The 20,909-nt window shown below is 52.6% G+C and overlaps 1 protein-coding gene across 1 annotated transcript in view; it reads left to right on the top strand.

Annotated features, from left to right (window-relative positions):
- The first annotated feature begins 8,471 nt into the window (after positions 1-8,471).
- The window catches only part of CLMP (CXADR like membrane protein), a 93,821-nt gene continuing 81,383 nt past the window's right edge, over positions 8,472-20,909 (top strand). The window contains exon 1 of the mRNA XM_055131373.1: positions 8,472-8,958. Within this exon, the coding sequence (XP_054987348.1) occupies positions 8,931-8,958 (28 nt within the window). The 5' untranslated portion in view covers positions 8,472-8,930. The remainder of the gene's footprint in view (positions 8,959-20,909) is intronic.

Here is a 20,909-nt window from a genome sequence, read left to right as displayed (position 1 = left end):
CTGGAAATTCACTCTTGACTCAGTCCCCGAATTCGGCACCAGCCTGTTGGACACGATGAGAGGGCAAGTTCCCAGCTGTGCATGCCCAGAAGCAGCCCCCAGAACCATATCGTGATGTTTCATGCAAAAGAAACAAACGGAGGGGCTGGAGCAATAGCACAGCAGGTAGGGCATTAGCCTTGCACATGGCCAACCCGGGTTCGATTCCCAGCATCCCATAGGGCCCCCCTGAGCACCACCAGGAGTAATTTCTAAGTGTATGAGCCAGGAGTAATCTCTGTGCATCGCCAGGTGTGACCCCAAAAAGCCAAGAGAGAGAGAGAGAGAGAGAGAGAGAGAGAGAGAGAAGAAACATCCACCTTGCTCCGATAGCCCCCAAGTGCCTCTCTTCGGGTGTTTCTGGAGCAGGGGTTGGGGGACAGGAGGGGGAAGGTGCCTGGGGAACCCCACATTCCGGATACCTGGGAAAGAAGGAGTGTGGAGCGCGGACACTCCGCTGTACATCTGCCAGCTCAGCTGCTCCATTGACCTTCCTGGTTTGCATCTCAGCTCCTGACTCCCCCAGAGGTCCCCTCGGCGCCCCCCGGAGTGGAGGGACAGGCTGGGCATCACAGGGGCATCTGCTGGCAAGTGTCCCACAGGAAACAGCAGCCCACACACCATCCCTTGTGCCCACGGCTCTGCCCATGGCCATCTCAGCTGCATGCTGTCCTCTCCCGGTGGCGGCCAGAGCAGCGGCCACCGCCCACCCTTCCCTGCTCCCCAGGCCCTGTGGGAGGAGAGCAGCTGCCTCCCCTGCCTCAGGGACATCTCCCTTAATCCGCCACTTCCGTTAGCACACAGGGAGCCGCAGCTCCAAAGCCGCCGGTCAAATCCCAGGGCTAGCTGGACCCCCTGGCTGACCGCACACCGGTGGGTCCAGTCCCAGAGTGCCCCTGAGGCCAGGAAAGGAAGATGACCAGTTCTAAGGGAAACAGGAGGCTAGACAGTTGGCCTGGAACGAATCCTCTGAAGTGAGCTCGTCTTATTGGGAGCAAATATTGACCGAGTGGCCGCCAGGGCAGGTGCCGGCATCTCGGTCTCATTTCCCTCTGCATGGCGGGACGGGAGAGGAAAGGACACGGGTGGGCTCAGGTGGCCTGTGGTAAGACACCAGCGTGTCCGCCTCCGGGCCTGGAGCTCCTGCTATCAGCCCTTCCAGCACCTTCTAAACCTCCCGGGTCTTCTCCGAGGGCACCACGCAGGCAGATACTAGAGCCAACAGGGGTGAAAAGATGCGTGTGGGTGTGTGTCTGTGTCTGTGTGTGGCATGTGTGTGTGGTGTATGATCATGCCTGTATTTGGTTTGTGTGTCTGTAGGGAATATATGTCTCTGTGTGTGTATATGGTGTGTGTGTGTGTCAATGTATATATCTCTGTGTGTCTCTGTGTGTGTCTGTGTGTGGTATGTCTCTGAATATGGTGTGTCTATGTGGTGTGTGTCAATGTATGTATGCATCTATGTGTGTCTCTGTGTGTCTGTTTGTAGTGTGTGTCTGTGGTGTGTGTCTGTGGTGTGTGTCTGTGTGGTGTGTCTATGTGGTGTGTGTCTGTGTGGTGTGTCTGTGTGGTGTGTGTCTGTGTGGTGTGTCTGTGTGGTTTGTCTGTGTGGTTTGTCTGTGTGGTGTGTCTGTGTGGTGTGTCTGTGTGGTGTGTCTGTGTGGTGTGTGTCTGTGTGGTGTGTGTCTGTGTGGTGTGTCTGTGGTGTGTGTCTGTGTGGTGTGTCTGTGTGGTATGTCTGTGTGGTGTGTGTCTGTGGTGTGTGTCTGTGTGGTATGTCTGTGGTGTGTGTCTGTGTGGTGTGTCTGTGGTGTGTGTCTGTGTGGTGTGTGTCTGTGGTGTGTGTCTGTGGTGTGTGTCTGTGTGGTGTGTCTGTGTGGTGTGTCTGTGTGGTGTGTCTGTGTGGTGTGTGTCTGTGTGGTGTGTGTCTGTGTGGTATGTCTGTGGTGTGTCTGTGTGGTGTGTCTGTGTGGTGTGTGTCTGTGTGGTATGTCTGTGGTGTGTGTCTGTGTGGTGTGTCTGTGTGGTGTGTGTCTGTGTGGTGTGTGTCTGTGTGGTATGTCTGTGGTGTGTCTGTGTGGTGTGTCTGTGTGGTGTGTGTCTGTGTGGTATGTCTGTGGTGTGTGTCTGTGTGGTGTGTCTGTGTGGTGTGTGTCTGTGTGGTGTGTCTGTGTGGTGTGTCTGTGTGGTGTGTGTCTCTGTGTGTGTGTATGGAGGGGGGTTTCGGTTCTTCTTTCCAGGCTCAGAGTTCCCGCAGCGTCAGCGCCCGTGTTCCTGCCTTTCTCCCGCAGTGTTGCTCACGCCATACTGAAGGCCCAGCTGTTGTCCCTCCTCACCTCACTCTCGGCTTCCAGAGGGAGAGAACAACTTTGGCTTTGTCCACCACTGACTTTGTAGTCAATGCCTAACCAAGATTGATTGAGTTATTGATTGAAAGCAAAAATGGAGACTGAGGGGGGGGTGACTGAGCGGAGAGATGGATGACGGTTCTCGTCCCGCCATTTCTCTTTCTCTTCCTGACAAGTTACTTACTTGATAACCCTGGTGTGTCAGTAGAACTATGAAGACTCTGTGTGTGTGTGTGTGTGTGTGTGTGTGTGTGTGTGTGTGAGAGAGAGAGAGAGAGAGAGAGAGAGAGAGAGAGAGAGAGAGAGAGAGAGAGAGAGGCTGCTCAGTAGATGAGCACACACCAGGTGTGGTCCCAGTAGTCACGCTGTGACCTTCAGCACCCAGCGGGAGTCGCTCTCTGATGAGCGCCGGGCCTAGTGCGTGAGCCCTGGACATCAAGGTCGCTGCGCCCTCTGCCCTCGGCCAGTCCTTGGGCCTCCCTAACTCCACCGCTGCAGGGTTGTTTTTCCTAGAGTAAGCCTCTCATCCAAGTGCCTTGCCGGAGTTTGATCCCTGAGTCTGGACCTGGCTCCCAGAGTTCTCTGCCCTGCCCAGGCCTCTCCCAGCCTCACTGACGGCTCCCAAACCACAGCTGTACTTCAGGAACTTTATTTCATTCTTTGATGACTGCAGCGAAGTTATTCCTAACTCAGTGGCTTTGTGCAAGGGTCCATGTCCCACACCCGCGGCCACAGCCTTCCGCCGGGGCCTCTGATGTTATCCAGTTCTTGTCACGTCTTGATCTGCTCTAAGTGTTGGCTCGAGAACTGTTCTCTGAAGGAACCTTCACCCAAACACCCTCCCCAGGGGCCCCCTCCTTTCTCGGAATTCCCGGTGGTTCTTGCTGTCCGGGTAATTTATAGTGGAACTTGACCGTGTAACTTTTCCACACTGTTGTTGAAGCATTTCACATGTGTGTGTCACTTGGCTCCTGCTGGCCTGGGAGGGCATTTAGGGTAAGGACGGCCCCACCCCTCTGGAGGGCTGTGTCATAGCTAGGTCAGGGGTTGGGGGCGCTGAGTTCTGGAGCCATATCTGGAGCATTTGTGGGTTTTCTAGCGCAGAGGGGTGTGACAATAGACAAGAGGCTCTGAAAAGCTCATCTGCAGAGACCCTTGGATGATCCCCAAGGAAAAGGTGCCAAATGTCTTCTGGTTGTAACACATTGGCCTAGGAAAGACACGCGATTGTGAGCCCATCCCAGCCTCCGTCACCTACCTGCTGATGATCTGGGCTTGGAGGACTCTTGAGCAATGTGGATTTCAACCCACATCTGCCCACTCCTATCCCATCTTTCTTCATGTGCTCCCCGGCCCTTAGTCAGGTCACCAAGATCAGGAGAAAGGTCACCAGCTCTGAAGGCTTAGCTTCTAACTCGAAAACTTTTATTCCATTTTGGGGGGCGGGGCTTGGGGGTGGGGCACACTCAGCAGTGCTCAGGGCTCACTCCTGTCTTCGTGCTTAGAGATCACTCCTGGTGGGGCTCGGGGGATGGCCATGTGCAAGGCGAACTACCTACTCACTGTACTATTGCTCCGGCCCCAAGACTCTAAAAATTTTACCAAAATGTCTTTTAGAAAGTGATGCTATAAAGGAAGAAACCCAGGTTTCTTACAAACAGCCAAGAATTAGTTGAATTCTATTTACCACTTTTTATCGTGTTTGATAGTATATTGGGACTGGAGCGATAGCACAGCAGGTAGGGCATTTGCCTTGCACTCGGCCAACCCAGGCTCGATTCCTCCGTCCCTCTCAGAGAGCCCGGCATGCTACCGAGAGTATCTCACCTGCACGGCTGAGCCTGGCAAGCTACCCGTGGCATATTCGATATGCCAAACACAGTAACAAGTCTCACAATGGAGACGTTACTGGTGCCCGCTCGAGCAAATGGATGAACAACGGGACGACAGTGCTTACAGTGCTTACAGATATTATATCAAAATGTCAAATAAAAAGGAAAAGGTTCTGGAGCAGAAATAATAAAAGGTTTTTGTTTGTTTGTTTTTTTGTCCATATGGTTGCCCTTCTACCTCACTCAGCCTTTTAGAGGAATTAACATGTTTTAATACATTCCTGGACATATTATAGTTTTGAATATATCTACTTTCTCCTATTAGATGAAAAATCCAACCTAGAAATTGAGATAGCAGAGAGAGAGAGACAGAGAGAGAGAGACAGAGAGACAGAGAGAGAGAGACAGAGAGACAGACAGAGAGAGAGAGAGAGAGAGAGAGAGAGAGAGAGAGAGTGGATGCTCTGCAAGCAGGAGGCCTAGGTGTATATCCCCAGCAATGCTGCCAAGGGCAACACCCTAGATAGAACAAGCTGAGCATAGCCCCTGAGTGCCGCCACTTGTGGACCAGAACCTAGAAACCAATTTTTTTTAAGTTAAACTACAGATTTTAGGCATTTATAACTTAAAATTTCTACCTCTTTTCTCTGCTTCTGCGGATCAAAACCAGATCAAAACATGGAAGGCACACCCTTTATTACCGCCCCTCCTTTTTGTTTTGTTTCATTTGAAACCATACCTGCCCATTCTCAACGGTTACTCCTGGCACTGCCTCAGGAATTCCTCCTAGCAGTTCATAGGGGACCATATGGAGTGCCAGGGATCAAACCCAGGTTGGCCACATGCAAGGCAAGGGCCCTACCTGCTACACTATTGCTCTGGGTCCCCCTGGTCCTTCTCTAAAAATAATTTTTAAACTATTGCCTTGAGGGGCTGGAGTGATAGCACAGCAGGTGGGGCATTTGCCTTGCACGCGGCCAACACGGGTTGAATTCCCAGCATCCCATATGGTCCCCCGAGCACCGCCAGGAGTAATTCCTGAGTGCAAAGCCAGGAGTAACCCCTGTGCATCGCCGGGTGTGACCCAAAAAGAAAAAAAAAAACCTATTGCCTTGCATGAGGCAGGTTTGCCTTGCCTGAGTCAGGTTTAATCCCTGGCACCCCACATGGCCCCCTAAGCCCTGTAGGAGTGATCCATGAGCTCAGAGCCAGGAGGAAGCCCTGAGCACCCCTGGGTGTGACTCCCAAACAAAAGAAAACTAACTAAATAAAAATAATCATTTCGAATATTAATTTTGATCACACTTTCCTTGCATATGTGAAGCCCTGGGTCTCCATCCCCAGAATGCAGGGGGGGAGCTGTTTACAGAATATTAATGTTGGAAAAATAAAAAACAGAAGATGTGTGAAGAAAAAAAAAAGAATATCGGGGGGTGGAGCAATAGCACAGCAGGTAGGGCGTTTGCCTTGCATGTGGCCAACCTGGGGTGTTCGATAACCAGTATCCCATATGGTCCCCCAAGCACCTCCAGGAGTAATTCCCGAGTGCATGAGCCAGGAGTAAACCCTGTGCATCGCCGGGTGTGACCCAAAAAAACAAAAAGAAAAAAAAAAGAAAAAAAGAATATCAACATTGGTCTAGAAGGATTGTAATATTTTGTGGTCGGGGGAGGACTTTTTAATTTTTGTTGAATCACTGTGCATTACGAAGTTACAGTGCTGTTCTTCATCGAACTTCCACCTTGGAATGTTCCAGCACCAATCCCTTCACCAGTGTCCATTCCCCTATCCCCGTGTGCCCAGCCAGCGTCCCTCCTACCCCCCAGCCTGCCTCTATGGCAGCAGCTTCAGCTCATCCCAGGACTCCGTGCTCCTTATGTCCTCTTCCTGCATTGTACCTTTCCCTGTTCTAGCCCCTCTCCCCACCCCATCCCACCCCACCCCAGTGGAAAGCTTCCTCCTGGGAGGAGTCTCGTGCCTCTTTGTTTCTATTGCCTTTGAGTATTTGTTATTCACCCACGATGTGTTTTTACATCTGGCATCTGAGAGGTTATGTTGTGTCTGACCCTCTCCCTCACTTCACTGAATATGATACTTCCAGACCCATCCATCCATGAAACAGAATATTGCATGACTTCGTCTTTTGTCATGGCTGCGTAGTATTCCAGTGTGTCTATGGAACAGTTTCTTTAATCCAGTCATCTGTTCTTGGTCACTTGTTTGTTTCCAGATTTAGGCAATGGGGCAAGATACTTAATCTCTATGGTTAGTTTCTTTTTCTTTTTTTTCTTTTTAGTTAATTTTTATTCAAAACAAAACAAAGTTGTTCATTATACAGTTGTTTCAAGAATTTGGTGTTCCAACACAACCAGTATGACCTTCCCTCCAAGTTTGCTGTCTTTAAAATGAACATTTTGGGGCTGGAGCCATAGCACAGCGGGTTGGGCATTTGCCTTGCACACGACCGACCCAGGTTCCATTCCCAGCATCCCATATGGTCCCCTGAGCACCGCCAGGAGTGATTTCTGAGTGCAGAGCCAGGAGTAACCCCTGAGCATCGCCGGGTATGATCCAAAAATAAAAATGAAATAAAATAAAATGAACATTTCTAGTATTTTGGTTTTGTTTTGTTTGAGGGCCATACCCAGCGATGCTCAAGGCTTACTTTCTTTCTATATTTTTCTTTTTGGTTCACACCCAACAATGCTCAATGGTTATTCCTGGCTCTGCACTCAGAATTACTCCTGGCACTGCTTGGAGGACCAAGGGGATGCTGGGAACCGAATGTGGGTGGGCCACATGCAAGGCAAATGCCCTACCCACTGTACTTTTGCTCCAGCCCCATAAAATAAAAAAAAGTTAAATGCCTGCCTCTTAGTATTGTCATAAAAATCAAATCTTTGGGGCTGGAGTGAGAGCACAGTGGGTAGGGTGTTTGCCTTGCACACGGCCAATCCAGGTTCGATTCCCAGCATCCCATATGGTCCCCCGAGCACCGCCAGGAGTAATTCCTGAGTGCATGAGCCAGAAGTAACCCCTGTGCAACACCCGGTGTGACCAAAAAAGCAAAAAAAAAAAATCAAATCTCAATAAGTATAAATATAGGTCTGGGGGATGGCTCAGAGGACTAGCATGCATGTTTTGATGCGGGAAATTGGGGTTCGACCTCCGTTACTGCCCATTTCTCAAGCTCCAAGAACTGAACCAGGTGCGCCTCCCAACCCAGAAATAACATGGAATAAAGTATGGAATCATCCATCTGCTTCCTGGCTGATAGTTGGTACTATGACATCTAATTCCAAAGGTCTAAAAAAAAAGTCATAGACCACGTTTTATCCTCTGTGTCCTCAAGCCCAAGAAAAGGCAGATAGTGCAGAATGGAGGTGGAAGGAGGGAGAGTTGGATGGATGCTGGAACGCTGCTAAGGCAGACAGACCCACATCTGATGCCCCAGCCCAGAGCAGCCCCTGCTTTCCTCATCTCCCACACCCCACCCCACCCCCTCGGAGCCCAGAGCTGCGCTGTGCATGGAGGCTGGTTTTCATTACAACCAGCAAGGGCTGTATCTCTGGCAGGGGCTGGAGCTCTGACATAAGAGACCTGGAAAGACGCCTGGGAAGGAATGAGGCAGATGTGGGATGGGGCGGCCTGCGGGTGTGGAAGGACCATCCCCAATAGTAAGCCCCCCCCTCCCCGCCCCCACTCTCCCAACCCTCATCGCTGGTCCCAACTCAGGAGACCCGCCAGGGAGAAGTTGAAGCCAGTGGGTTTCTGGGGGGAGCCTCACTGCACCAGACTCCTGGGAGGCGGACTCAGGGCTTCCTGGAGCCCAAGCTGCGGGGTCGTGCGGGCAGGTCCTGAAAAGCACCCGCGGGCGGCTCTGCACCCTCCCCCTTTGCTCTCCAGGTTTCCCTGGCAGGGTCCCTGGCACCGACTGTGGTCCTTCTCTCTGCAACTGGGGGCGGCCCAGATCAGGGCCAAGGCTAAGTGCGGTGCGCTGCGCTCGGGTGCTTCCTGATGGCGCCCCACCTGTCTCTGGATTCTGAAGCCCCCCCCCCCCACCAAGTCTTCTAGGGAGGTGGTCCCAGAGCTCCTGAGTCTGGGGGGGGGGGACAGAATGCCTGGTCCAGGCCCAGCCCAGGGAAGGGAGACACGGAGAAAAGAGGGGTGAGGAGGGGAGGGAAGAATGCGGGCAGCCCGGGAGTTGCGAGCCGCGGACGGCGAGCAGGGACCAGCCGGGGAGGCGACAGCGCTGCCTGGGAGTCCGGGGAGCCGCCCTCGCGCGCGCCCCCCGCGCCCCGGGGTGCCCAGCCCGGCTCCCCCTGCACACGCGGGCGGGCGGGCGGGCTGCGCGGGGCGGGCGGGCGCGCGGAGGGAGGGGCTGCGGGAGGAGGAACCATGTGGCCGCAGCGGCCCGGCTGTCCCCCCTCTCTTTCTTCACTCCTTTTTCTTTCCAAACAGGGCAAAGTGCTCCACGACGCGGGAGCGCCCCTGCGCCGCGCCGCGCCTCCCTGAGCCGTGTGCCAGGCGCGGGGCCGAGCGCGGGGCGCAGCGGGGCGCAGCGGAGCGCAGCGGGGCGCAGGGGCCGGGGCCCGCCGGCACATGGGGGCGGCCCCCCGGCGCGCACCCCGACGCGCCGCGCCCAGCTCGCCCCCAGGGCCCGGAGCGCGGCAGCGGCCGAGCGTGGACGCGCCCGCGTCCGGGCAGCGGGATGTCCCTCCTCGTCCTCGTCTGGCTCGGTGAGTGTGTGCGGGGCGCGGGCTGAGCCCCCCGCCGTCGCCCGCCCCTGCCGCGGCCGCGGGGTCCCCCTTCCCCGGGCACATCTGGCAGGCAGGGGCCGCCCAGGCGGCCATGGCCAGCGGCTCACATCTGGGCCCCGCGCGGACTGCGGGGCGGCGTGGGGGGCTGCCCGGGGGGTGGGGCGAGTTTGGCCGCCGACCGTTTGATGGGGGAGGGTCCTGGGAGGGGGGGCAGGCGGGGGCTTTCCGGCTCTGGAGTATGTGGGGGACACTGGGGGGTGGGGGGCGGGGAGAGGCTTATTCAAGAATTTTTGGTGCCAGGTTCCCGAGGGTGGGAGGAGCGTTTTTTGTCTCAAACAGGCGTCTGGAAGGGCTGGGATTAGAAACAGATGTGTGGCAGGGTGTGAGGAAGAAGTGGGGGGAGAGGCGGGAGAAGAGGAGAAGGGGGGGCGCGCGGCACGAGAACCCCACCCGAGGGTGCAGACTGGAAAATGACCGGCAGGGGAGGGTGGGGAGGGGCGGGAGGGAGAGGAGGGGAGGGGTAGGGAAGGCAAAGCTGCAGGCCCGGGGACCCAGGGGAGAGCAGGAACCCCTGGGGTTCAGGGGATACAGGGGATGGGAAGCACTGGTGGGGTTTGAGGAGCTGGAGCGGGAGCCTTGGGTGTGACCCAGGCCAGACCCCTGCGGCTTCTGAGCCCGGGCGGGAACTGGCGGTTTGCGGAGGGCTGCAAGCCAGAACAGGCAGGAGGGAAACTGAGGGCCTGAAGCCGAGGGGGGGTGTGGCGGGGGCAGGGAAAGTGGAGTGCGGGAGGGCTGCAGTGAAGTCAGGGTGCTCACCAAGGAGCCACGGTGCCTGGAACCCAAGCCCGGAGACCCAGAGCCTGCCCAGGGCCACCCAGCCGGAGTGGATCCGCTGGGTGACCGGGCATCATTCCCTACTCCGTGTTCCAGTTCCCTTAGCTCCCAAAGCAGAAAGCTCAAGGGGAGCCTTAAAGGACCCCGTGGGGTCTCCGGTCTGGGAGTAAACTTAAAAATAGGGGAAATAGAGGAACCCACGCAAATGTGAATAGACACTTAAAAGTCACGTAGCGCACCATCTAGCCCCTGCTCTGTGTGTGTGTGTGTGTGTGTGTGTGCACGCACGCGCGTGTGTGTCTTACAACCACGTACGTGCCTCTCAGGCCTGCCCCGGGCACGATCGCCAGGCTGAGGCTTAAGGAGGTGGTGGCCGGCACTCTTGCTCTAGTTGGGAGGCAGGCGGGGACACTTTCTTCTCTCTTTGAAAGACGGAATAAGGTTTGCCCGTCTGTTTCCGGACCCTCCTGGTGCAGCCTGGTGGCCCCTTTGTCACCTTTTCTAGCCGCTACCCCGAAGCTACCAATTACCAGCTGCTCGGTCGGTCGACTGAAACTCCAGCACTGCCTTATTAAAAACAGCTAGAAGTCATTAAGTACTTATTATGCCAAGCACTTTATCTGTTCTATCTTGTTCACTCACTTACTTCTCTCAGCCACCTGCTATTATCCCATTTTACAGATGAGGAAGTCAAGGTGGAAAGAGGTCAGCTCACAAGCTTACCATCAACCGATGGAGCTCACCTCCCCGGAGGTGGCTCAGGAGACCACTAGGCTTTCCAGCCTGTGGCCACAGCGGCACTTTTAACAGGTCCACAGAACTGTGTTGGGATGAGTCTTCTCTCTGGAGCCTGGGGTTGGCCCAGCCTCCAGGAGGACCTCGGGGAAGGGAAACCACAGCGAATTTTACTGGTGCGTTTGTTGGGACCTACTGTGTGCATTCACGTAAGCCTGCTTTCGCTGGCTCCAGTCTTTATAAAGCCATTGCAGCCCACGGGCCCGGGAGAAAAGCCCCGACTTGCATTTCCACAGGAGTAGCTGCTCACCTTTCACGCCTCCTGTCAAACTTTTGCCACTTCTGTGCCCCTGTCAGACTCACCCTGACCCGTGACATCCCTGCTTGGAGTGGAGAAAACGATGGCATGAAGAGCCACCGAGCTGGGGTGCTTCCGGGTCAGGACAAGGAAGAGAGCAGATCTGAGGACTGCTGATGACCCAGAGACCAGCATGGGAGAGGAGCGAGGGAGAAGGAGCCCAGAGAGGAAGTGCGTGGAGCCATGGTTTGCCTGGGGAGCCTTTAGCGATGCCCTCGGAGCCCTAAAGTTCACCCATGGCCCCTGAAAGCTAAATCCAGGGCTGCTGCTTCCTCCACTATGGGCTGATTTTCGAGGGAACCCACACTCTCAGAGGCAGATGGGCAGGTAAGAGGCCCGAGGCTGGACAAGGATGGCCGGTCCACTCTTTGACATCTGACGGCCTCTGTGTGTGAGCAACCTCGCCGTGGTTGCGGGGCTCCGAGTTCCAGGAAGCAGAGAGCAGGGCTCCCTCTCTTCTGATGCCCAATTCTCCCTCTGCCCCCTGAGCATCTTTCCTGGGCCCCATCGTGGCTGCCGCACGGCTCTTCTGCCTGGATTTCCTCCTCCTCCCGATTCTGCTACCAGAGGCCTTTTGGGCAGCCGGCATAATGCAGAGAATTTGGCTTGAAGTCTGGCAGGCTCTCTGGATTCTTGTTCTATAGGTTCTTTGGGTTTGATTTTTTTTGGTTTTCTTGGTTGTTGGTTTGATTTATTTTGGAGCCCTACCTAGCGATGCTCAGGGGTAGCTCCTGGCGGTGTTTGGGGGACCCTGTGGGTGCTGGGGATTGAACCCGGGTCGGCCACAGGTGAGGCAAACACCTTGGCTCTGTACTATCACTCCGGCCACTTGTTCTGGATGCTTGAGTCTTGTCTGTAAAATAGGGGTTGAGGGATTTTAAATCCATCATTTCTATAATCCCTTGGTCTTACTTCATAAATCTTTAGCAGTTGACCCCACAATTTTGATATTGGGCACAAGCACTTCCTTCTCCTGTGAAAGATTGCACATCGTGTCACTCACGGCTGCTCTCCTCCCTGCCCCAGACCCCTCTCCAGGAAACCGGGTATACTTGCTGTATCTTTTTCGTCGTTGTTGTTGTTTTGGGGCCAGTCTGGGCATTGCTCAGGCGCGGGCTACTCCTGGCTCTGCACTCAGGAATTACTCCTGGCGGTGCTCAGGGGTACCATATGGGATGCCGGAGATGGAACACAGGTCGGCCGTATTCCAAGGCAAGTGAGTCCTCCCCGCTGTGCTATCACTTGGCCCCTACTTGCTGTATCCTACCCCTGCCCACGCTTTTTCCTGAACTCTGTGTTTTTGTTTATAACAACCCTTAGCTCCAAAAGTTCCCTTTTCCTCTCCATACCTGCAGAACAAAATTTGGTTCACCCGCCAAGTCCCACCCCAATTACCACTTCTTTTGTATGCCCAGTTCATGATTTCGCCAACAGAATATACTCTCTCCCTCCTGCCTCTGGATCCTGTAGCCATTCTTTTAGGCTACTTTATTTTAGGATCCAAACGTTTATCTGATGAGCTAATCACCCTGCAAATTCCAGGCATTGATCTGCATACCCCTCAGTGCCCTGATCAACTAAAACTGGTAGATCTCTTTGCTAAGATTATTGAATTTTTCTTGGCAGGAGTGGGGTTTGGGGATGGCCTACACCAATTCTGAGCTCAGGGATGACCCCTGGTGGGGTTCGGGGGCACATATGCGGTGCCAGGCATTGAATCTGCAGCAGCTGCATGCAAGGCAAGCACCTTATCCACTATACTGTCTCTCTGACCCACAGTCATTGGATTTTTGGAGTATTTGGGGAGTGCATGTATGTGTGTGATATGTGTTATTTTGAAGGGGTCACACCTGGCAGTTCTTAGGGGTTCTGTGCTTGGGGCTTATTCCCAGCAGTGCTCAGGGGTCCTAGTAGTGCCAGGGATTAAACCTGAGCTTCCTGCATACAAAGGGCTCTCTTAGTCCACTGAGCTGTCTCCGGCTCTTTTGGGTATTTCTAAGGTTAAGAAAGGTGAATGATTGGTAGAATTACTACTTTTGCCCATGGAATACTCTGTTATTAGGAGCCCAGTTTTAACTCCACTTGCTTTGGTACTTCCTTGTCCATTTATGCAAATAGAACCAGTACTATTTTGGGTTTGTTTCACTTTGTGTCAATATTAGTGGGGGGCTACCCCTGGTATTCTATGGGACCACATGGTTCTGGGAATGGAATCCCAACCCAGGACTTGGTATATGGAAGGTAATTTTACCCACATCCCTGGGCCCCCAAAGTAGTACTTTTTTTTTTTAGAATAATTAATTAATTAGGGGGTGGGAGTTGGACCACATCTAACTTTGCTCAGGGCTTACTGCTGACTCTGTGCTCAAGGATCTCTCCTGGTGGGTTCGGGGGCGGGTGCAAGGGGATCATATGGATTGCTGGGGTCAAACTCTGGTCAGGTATGTTCCAGTAAGTGCCTTACCTACTATACTATCTCTCTGGCCCCAAATTAGGACCGTTCATAAAAGTAGTATACATTGAGCCTGGCATACATGGATAGGGACCAGATCATATATTTGTTACACAAATTAAGTTTGTTCTGTGAGTGTGTCAGTAGCAGATTAAAATCTAGCTTCATCAAAACTTATTCCAGGATGGAGAAGAGCTTCATTTCCCAGAAAATGAGCTGGAGGAAGGCTTGAATGCAGAACCCATTGATCTGTACTATAATGACAGGTCTCAGTAGGATTCCATGTCCTCCCCTCATCTACCCACATTAATGAAAATGTCATCATAATGATACGTTCCCAGTAGACTTGTATCTTGTCTCATCTTATTTTTGTCTTGTGCTCATCAGGGTAATAGACTCATGAGTATATTTCATGAACATCCCTAATGATGAGCTGAACAAACTTTTAATTTTATCACTGTTATTTTAGGGGTCACACTGGTGATGCTGAGGGGGCACGTAGCACATGCAGTTCTGGAGTCCAGACCTGGGGTCTCACCTGGGCAAGAGCTGTGGACTCCCACATTAGTCACATTCCCCTGACCCCCAGAGAGATGTTTTTTATTTATTTTTTAATTGGAGCCGGGGTCGATTGAGTGACACCTGGCAGTGCTCAGGGCTTACTCCTTGCTCTGTGCTCAGGGATCACTCCTGACAGCTCGAGGGCCCATATGGAGAGCCAGGGATAGAAATCGGGATGGCCACATGCAAGGCAAGTGCCCTCCCTGCTGTCCCATCACTCCGGTCCCCTTGACATTTCTAAATGGTAGAGTCGAAGATTGTCCAACCCAGGCCAGAGCTACAGCACAGTGGATATGGTGCTTGCCTTGCATGTAGCCAACCTGGGTTCTATACCTAGCACCCCATGTGGTCCCCTGAACACCCCAGGAGTGATCCCTGAGCGCAGAACCAGGAGTAAACTCTGAGCATTGCTAGGTGCGGTCCAATCCATACCCCTTCCCTCCCTCAAAAAAAAAATTGTCAAACTATAAAACTCTAAAAGACTGAACAATGGTTTCATTTATTTTGAGCCTCAAATCTTTCTGATAAATGAATAAATATATATCCTCTTCTTAGAAAATGACCCATTTACATCCTATTTTGCCTATCATTTCTAGGGATTCATCATCCTGATATACTTCCTTAGAACCCATGGAATTCCAACTTGATGAAACCAACCCCATCTTTAAAGATGAATCAGGACTTAATGTTTAGAAGTTTGGCCCATTGTTTATCAGTAGGGCCAAGGCTAGAAGCTTCCTTCCATGTCCTGCCATGGATCGCTGAGCTAAACCTTGTGTCTCCTCATTTTCAGCTTCTAGAGTAAAGCCGCTAGACCCCTGATGTTCTTCTCATGTTTCAGTTAAGTGAGATCAACAGTGGACAGTGGTTTTTTGTGGAGGTGGGTAGGATGGTGAGGGCCAAACCCAGGGCCTCATACATGCAAAGCTTGCACTATTCCTCTAGCTACAGCCCAACCTGGCATTCATTTGTATGTTGAGAAATTGCCTGGAAAACAGGGCAGATGTCACAGCATTTCAGGATAGCCCTCATAAAAAAAAAGTCCTGAAAATGTCTGCAGTGCCATGTAGAATATCTGGTATGTTTAAGGGCAAGATTATACCCAAGATATATATATATCAAATAGGGAGTCAATAACTCTAACGCCATTGTAATTTTGTGGTTGTTCTGAGCAAGTCCTACTGCTCTGCACCTCAGGTTCTGTTCTCTTGTTTTTGCAAAATTAGAGTCTTAAGGCTACTGGTTTTTAACCCTCAGTGTGAGGGTCCATGTGAGGGGTGGGCAGATGCAGAGTTATTCAGGCCTGGTGGTGCCAGGAACCACTAAGACTACCTGGGCAGTGCTCAGGAGCTTCCAAAGGATGGAAGCTTCCAAAGGATGGTGGTCAGGAAACCATGTGGTGCTGTGGATTGAATCGGTGGCATTTACATTCATGTACCCCTTGCCCTTGTGCTATCTCCCAGGACTTCTTTCTCTCTTTCTCTCTCTTTTCTTTTCTTTTGCTTTCTTTTCTTTTGCTTTCTTTTCTTTTCTTTCTCTTTCTTTCCTTCTTTCTTTCCTTTCTCTCTTTCCTTCTTTCTTTTCTTTCTCTTTCTTTCCTTCTTTCTTTCTTTCTTTCTTTCTTTCTTCCTTCCTTTCTTTCTTTCTTTCTTTCTCTTTCCTTCTTTCTCTTTCTTTCTTTCTTTCTTTCTTTCTTTCTTTCTTTCTTTCTTTCTTTCTTTCTTTCTTTCTTTCTTTCTTTCTTTCTTTCTCTCTCTTTCTGTCTTTCTGTCTCTATCTTTCCTCCTTTCTTTCCTTCCTTCCTTCTTTCCTTTCTTAATATTATAGAATGAAAAATCTATAGCTCTTTCAGATCAGCAGGAAATCTCTGTAGAGCAGCACTGGTCAGCACTCTGGCAGTCAAAAGGCATCATCTTAGGCTCAGGCTATTTCTAAGAATTCTCAGACAAATAGCAGTCACTGTTTTTATTGTTGTTTGGTTTTTAATTCTGAGACCTCGCTGGCTGGTCTGGATGTGATTGCCATCATGAACATGTCAGTATTGCCATCCTGATTGCCATCCATGAACATGTCAGTATTGCCATCCTAGTCTGATTTTTGTTTTTTGCTCTACTTGGGGCCACACCTGGCTCTGTGCTCAGGGATCACTCCTGGTGGGGCTCAGGGGACAATATGGGGTGCCAGGAATCAAACCTGGGTTGGCCGCATGCAAGGCAAATGCCCTGCCCACTGTGCTTTGGCTCCAGCCTGGCTGGTCTGGTTTATTTCAGGCATTGCCCATTCTCCACTGCCATCGTGTCTGCTGGTCTGTGTCCCGGGGTTGGCTCTCTATGGTGAAGAGAACAGCAGCACTTTCCTCCTGGAACCCCGCTGTGGGTTGTCAGCCGTGGAGTGTCATTGCAGGGCCAGAGACCTCTGCTCCAAGGCTTAGTAAGGAGAAGACTCTTGGAAACAGCTCATCCTGGGAGCAGGAGTGTAGCTCAGCATTAAAGCAGCCGCTTATGTGTGTCTGGGGTTTGATGCCATTAATCCTCCCCATCCCCCTAAAAATAAAAAAGAAAGAAAGGAAAAGACACTCATCCTAAGAGAATGAGCCAATCTCTGAAGCCATCCAGCACGGGCGCAGTGTGGACTTCTTGGAAGGGTCTGTCGGGTGAAATTATTGGTGAGCACCTCATGCCTTGATAAGGCCGGACGGTGGTCACCCTGCCCAGCGTCCAGCCTAATGGCCTCCTTGCATGGCATGGAACTAATGCTTGGTTTTGTCTATTTATTGTATATATATATATATATATAATATATATATATGTCTAGGGGTGTTAGGGGTGCACCTGGCTGTGCTCAGAGGCCATTCCTGTCTCTGTACTCATGAGTGACTCCTGGCGGTGGTTGAGGACCCCTCACTGTTGCCTGGATCTGAACCAGGTCTGTGGCATGCACTGTGAGCACTGTAACCCCGTACTGTCTCTCCAGCCCTGAACTATAGCTTACACGCTTGTAGGACCTCAGAGAACCCCCCTAAGAGGAAGGATTATTAGGACACTGAAATGATTTCGTAGCATCTGTGCAGGCTTCATCCTTTACCAAGTCTGTTAACTAATCCTTGGCTCATCTGGAATCACTGAGAATAAATGTCATTATGATGCCCTTTGACAGATCGATAAACTGAGACCGAGCAGTATAAAGTGAGTTTTGGAAGATCCGTCTGTTAGTAAACAGCAGAGTCAGCACACAGGTCTGGCCCTGGGGATCCCCGAGACCCTCTGCTTCTCCCTGGCACAGGCACACAGAGTTCTCCTGCCGCCAGGGCTGTGTTACCAGGAAGGCGAGGGCGGGCTCAAGCAGAGGTCTGTTCATAAAATGCCAGACAGTCAATCCCACAGTGGAAAATTCTACTCGAACACTTGCCATCCTTCCCTCCCCCACGGCATTCAAGTGGTCCAGAAATGGTTGGTTTAGAACCCAGAATGACAAAACGTGTATCGTGCATGGATTGGCCGTTCATGCTGCGTGATCGGAATGAGCCCAGAGGTGATTCTGCTGTGGACTTAGACGGACGAGGTCCCCGGATCCCCACAATCCTGAGACGGTGGGCTCGTGCCTCTGTAGGAACGACCAGGACTTAGTGTCTCTGCTGTTGTTTTTTTCTCTAGTTAAATTCCTGTTTGCCGCAGGCTTTACTTCACCCTTCCCTTAATGCCCCCTCCCCTAGACCAAAAAGAATGCAGCCGGAATCCTTCTCAAAAAAATGTTTCTCTGCTTCCCTGCATGTCTTGACTTTGTGGATTCTGGAAAAAAAATAAAAGTTTGTTGCCTTTGGCACCGTACAGACCCAAATGGGGAAGAACGCTGAAGCCAGACAACCTTTATTTTGTCAGTGACCATCCGTTGGATCCCTGGGTGAGCGGCCTCAGCCAAAGTCTGGTGGGGAGAGGACAGAAAACTGCTTTGTTCCAGGAGGAGGCCGGGAGAGGGGGAGGAGAGACGGAGCAACGCTCTCCAGGGAGTGCCTGTCTGTGTGGGGTACCGGGGGGCCCTTCTGAGGTGAGACCCACAGGGGTCTGGAGCCTGAGGAGGACGGCAGAGTGGGAGGGAGGGGAGCAGGAAGCAGAGGGAGGCAGCGTGATGGAAAAGCCACGCTCAGATAGCTCACCTCCTGGTGCCCACGTCTCACTCCTTGTCACTGGCAGATGGCGCCCGTAGTGGATGCCACCTCCCTCTCTGGCCCACACAGAAGCACCTTCTCCACCCCACACTCACCCTCTCCCGAAAAGCCTTTCTAGAAAGGAGGTGCCTTCGGCAGCCCAGACCCTCTGGGACTGCAGGAACCCCAAAGCTCGGGCGTCTGCTCTCAGAGAACTCAGCCCCAGGAAGGGGACATAGTCACAGATGGGGAATGTCAGATGCACAGACGTGCCGGGATCGAGGAAAAGTGCCCAGGCTTCTCGGAGTCCTGAGAAGGAAGCAAGTGGATTCTGAGCTGCCTTGCTGAGATCGAGTGGGTCTTTGGCCACTGGGTCCCACCACACTCTTTCATCCTTCCTCACGGCTTGTGTGCTTTGGGGAGGTGGGCAGTGAATTAAGCTGGGGGTGGGTGTGGAGCGCCCCCATCAGGAAGGATAGATGAAGGGACCCATGTCCTTGGCGTTTGGCCAGGTACTTCCTGGAGGGCTGGGTCTGAGCTATGTCCTTGCCTGTGGGAATTATGGCCTCGTTCTTCACCCCGACCTGCCAGCTCCATGGCTGCCTCTTTCCTCATCCTTCACGGCCTATGACAAGAACGAGACAGGGACAAGGAAATGTCAGTGCATTTGGATCTCTTAATTAAGAGGAGTGGCCCGCTCACCCCGGGTTTTAATATCGCTCTTCCACATGAAAAGCAAATAGATTGATTCGGCTAGGAAGGAATTTTCTGTTCCCGAAGTCTGTTGTCGTGAGCAGAAATTTTGTTTCTGACTTCTCATCTTGTTGGCGGGGCGGGGGGAGGGGGACCAAATCCCAAAGAAGGAAATTGCTTTGTGTTTTCATTGCTTAAGCGAAGGCTGGCTTCTGTGGGGAGCGTTCAGACTCGGGGCAATCAGCCTTCTCACCCGGCCCCTGTCACTTCTCATTACTTCCGGTGACAATTCCAATTATTTCCCATCACTCTTGAGGGCAGAGCGAGGGCTCGTGCCCCAGGCTTCCGAGTGACCCTCTGGGGGAGCCGGGCCCCCGGCCTCTCAGATCCTGGCCGCCCAGCTGGGGACACTCGGTAATCTGGTGACCTTAGGCAAGCCACTTCACCATCACCACATCCAGTAAGAGGGCTAGAGGTCGGCTGTGGGTTTGAAGTGCTCGCAGAGAATGTTTGCATTGGCCCAGCTTAGAATGCGGACTTCATGATGGCTCTTTCGACTGGGGGGCAGGGGGCCTTCACTCAATAACCAGTTCCCGATGTTCTTCAGGAAATGTCCCCCCAACCCTGCTGGTTCCTGACTCTCTGTGGCTGGCCCAGGGGTGGACTTCCAGGCTCTTGCTTCCTGTTTTGTTTTGGTTTTTTCTTTTTGGGTCACACCCGGCGCTGCACAGGGGTTCCTCCTGGCTCTCCAATCAGGAATTACTCCTGGCGGTGCTCAGGGGACTACATGGGATGCTGGGACTCGAACCCAGGTCGGCCGAGTGCAAGGCAAATGCCCTACCCGCTGTGCTATCGCTCCAGCCCCAGCTCTTGCTCCCTGGACAGAGGTGTCCTTCTCACACGGCCCAGCAGGCTGTCTGTGGCTTGCGCCCCCCATGGGCCAGTGTGTGCCCCTCTTTCCAGGTGCTGCCCTCTCTGCCGGCCGCCCTGGCACAGTCCTTCCCACTGAGCACCTCCCGTGCTCTGGGCAGGGAGGGAGGGACTGGCTCTCTGCTGTCAGCCCAGCAGCGCCTGGTCCAAGGGCCTCAGCCCAGCAACTCATTCCTGCGCCTGCTCCCCTCCCCAACCCCACCTTTCAGGCCGTCATTCTTCCCCACCAAAATTAGAGTCCAACAAGTCCAACACCCAAATTCAGGATGTGTTGAACTCTCTTCCCTTTTTAAATTTGGGAGGAGAGGAAAACCTCAAGGCGAGAAGAAAACGTCGGTGTGTTTTTTTTTTCTGAGTTGTTTTTTTCTCCCCCACTGACCTGAGTAGCAAAGAGTGTGACTTTCGTCCCCGTTGAAGAGTGGCCCAGATTCGACAGCGCTGAGGGGGCCCAACCTGGCCCTGCGTGATCAGCCGAGGGGGAGAATCTGGGTTTCCCCACTCCTGCACCCTGTTCACTGTGCTTTCACCCTCTCCCACCAACAAAGCCAGACAAGCGGGGCTGGAGCGATAGCACAGTGGGTAGGGTGTTTGCCTTGCACACGGCCAACCCAGGTTTGATTCCCAGCATCCCACATGGTCCCCTGAGCACCTCCAGGAGTAATTCCTGAGTGCAGAGCCAGGAGTAGTCCCTGTGCATCGCCGGGAGTGACCCAATAAAGCGAAAAGAAAAGAAAAGAAAAGAAAAGAAAAGAAAAGAAAAGAAAAGAAAAGAAAAGAAAAGAAAAGAAAAGAAAAGAAAAGAAAACCCAAAACACGCCAAGCTCCGTGGCCTCCTCCCCAGCTGTGGGATCCCACCCTGGCCCCCTGCTCTCCCCTCTCTCCCTGTGCCGGTCCTCTGCTTCACAGTCCGAGGATCTAGGGGACAGTCCTTTATGGCTCAGCCCGCTGGCACTAAGGTAGATAAAGTCGATGTACAAATCACATAATTGCTGGTGACAAATCTTGAAGAAAAATTTTTTTAAGATTTTTTTTATTGAATCACAGCGAGGTAAACCTTTACAAAGCTTTTCATGATTAGGTTTCAGTCACACAGTGTTCCAACACCCGTCCTTCCACCAGTGTACGTTTCCCAGCACCAGTGTCCCCAGTTTCCCTCCCATCACCACCCCCCACCACCATCCAGTAACAGGGATAGAGATGTAGAGACTTAGTGCCCCTATAGC

Source organism: Sorex araneus, chromosome 3 (assembly GCF_027595985.1).
Source record: "Sorex araneus isolate mSorAra2 chromosome 3, mSorAra2.pri, whole genome shotgun sequence".
Taxonomy (NCBI): Eukaryota; Metazoa; Chordata; class Mammalia; order Eulipotyphla; family Soricidae; genus Sorex; species Sorex araneus.
The sequence above is the reverse complement of the archived record's forward strand: the minus strand, read 5'-3'. Positions and strand labels throughout refer to the sequence as shown.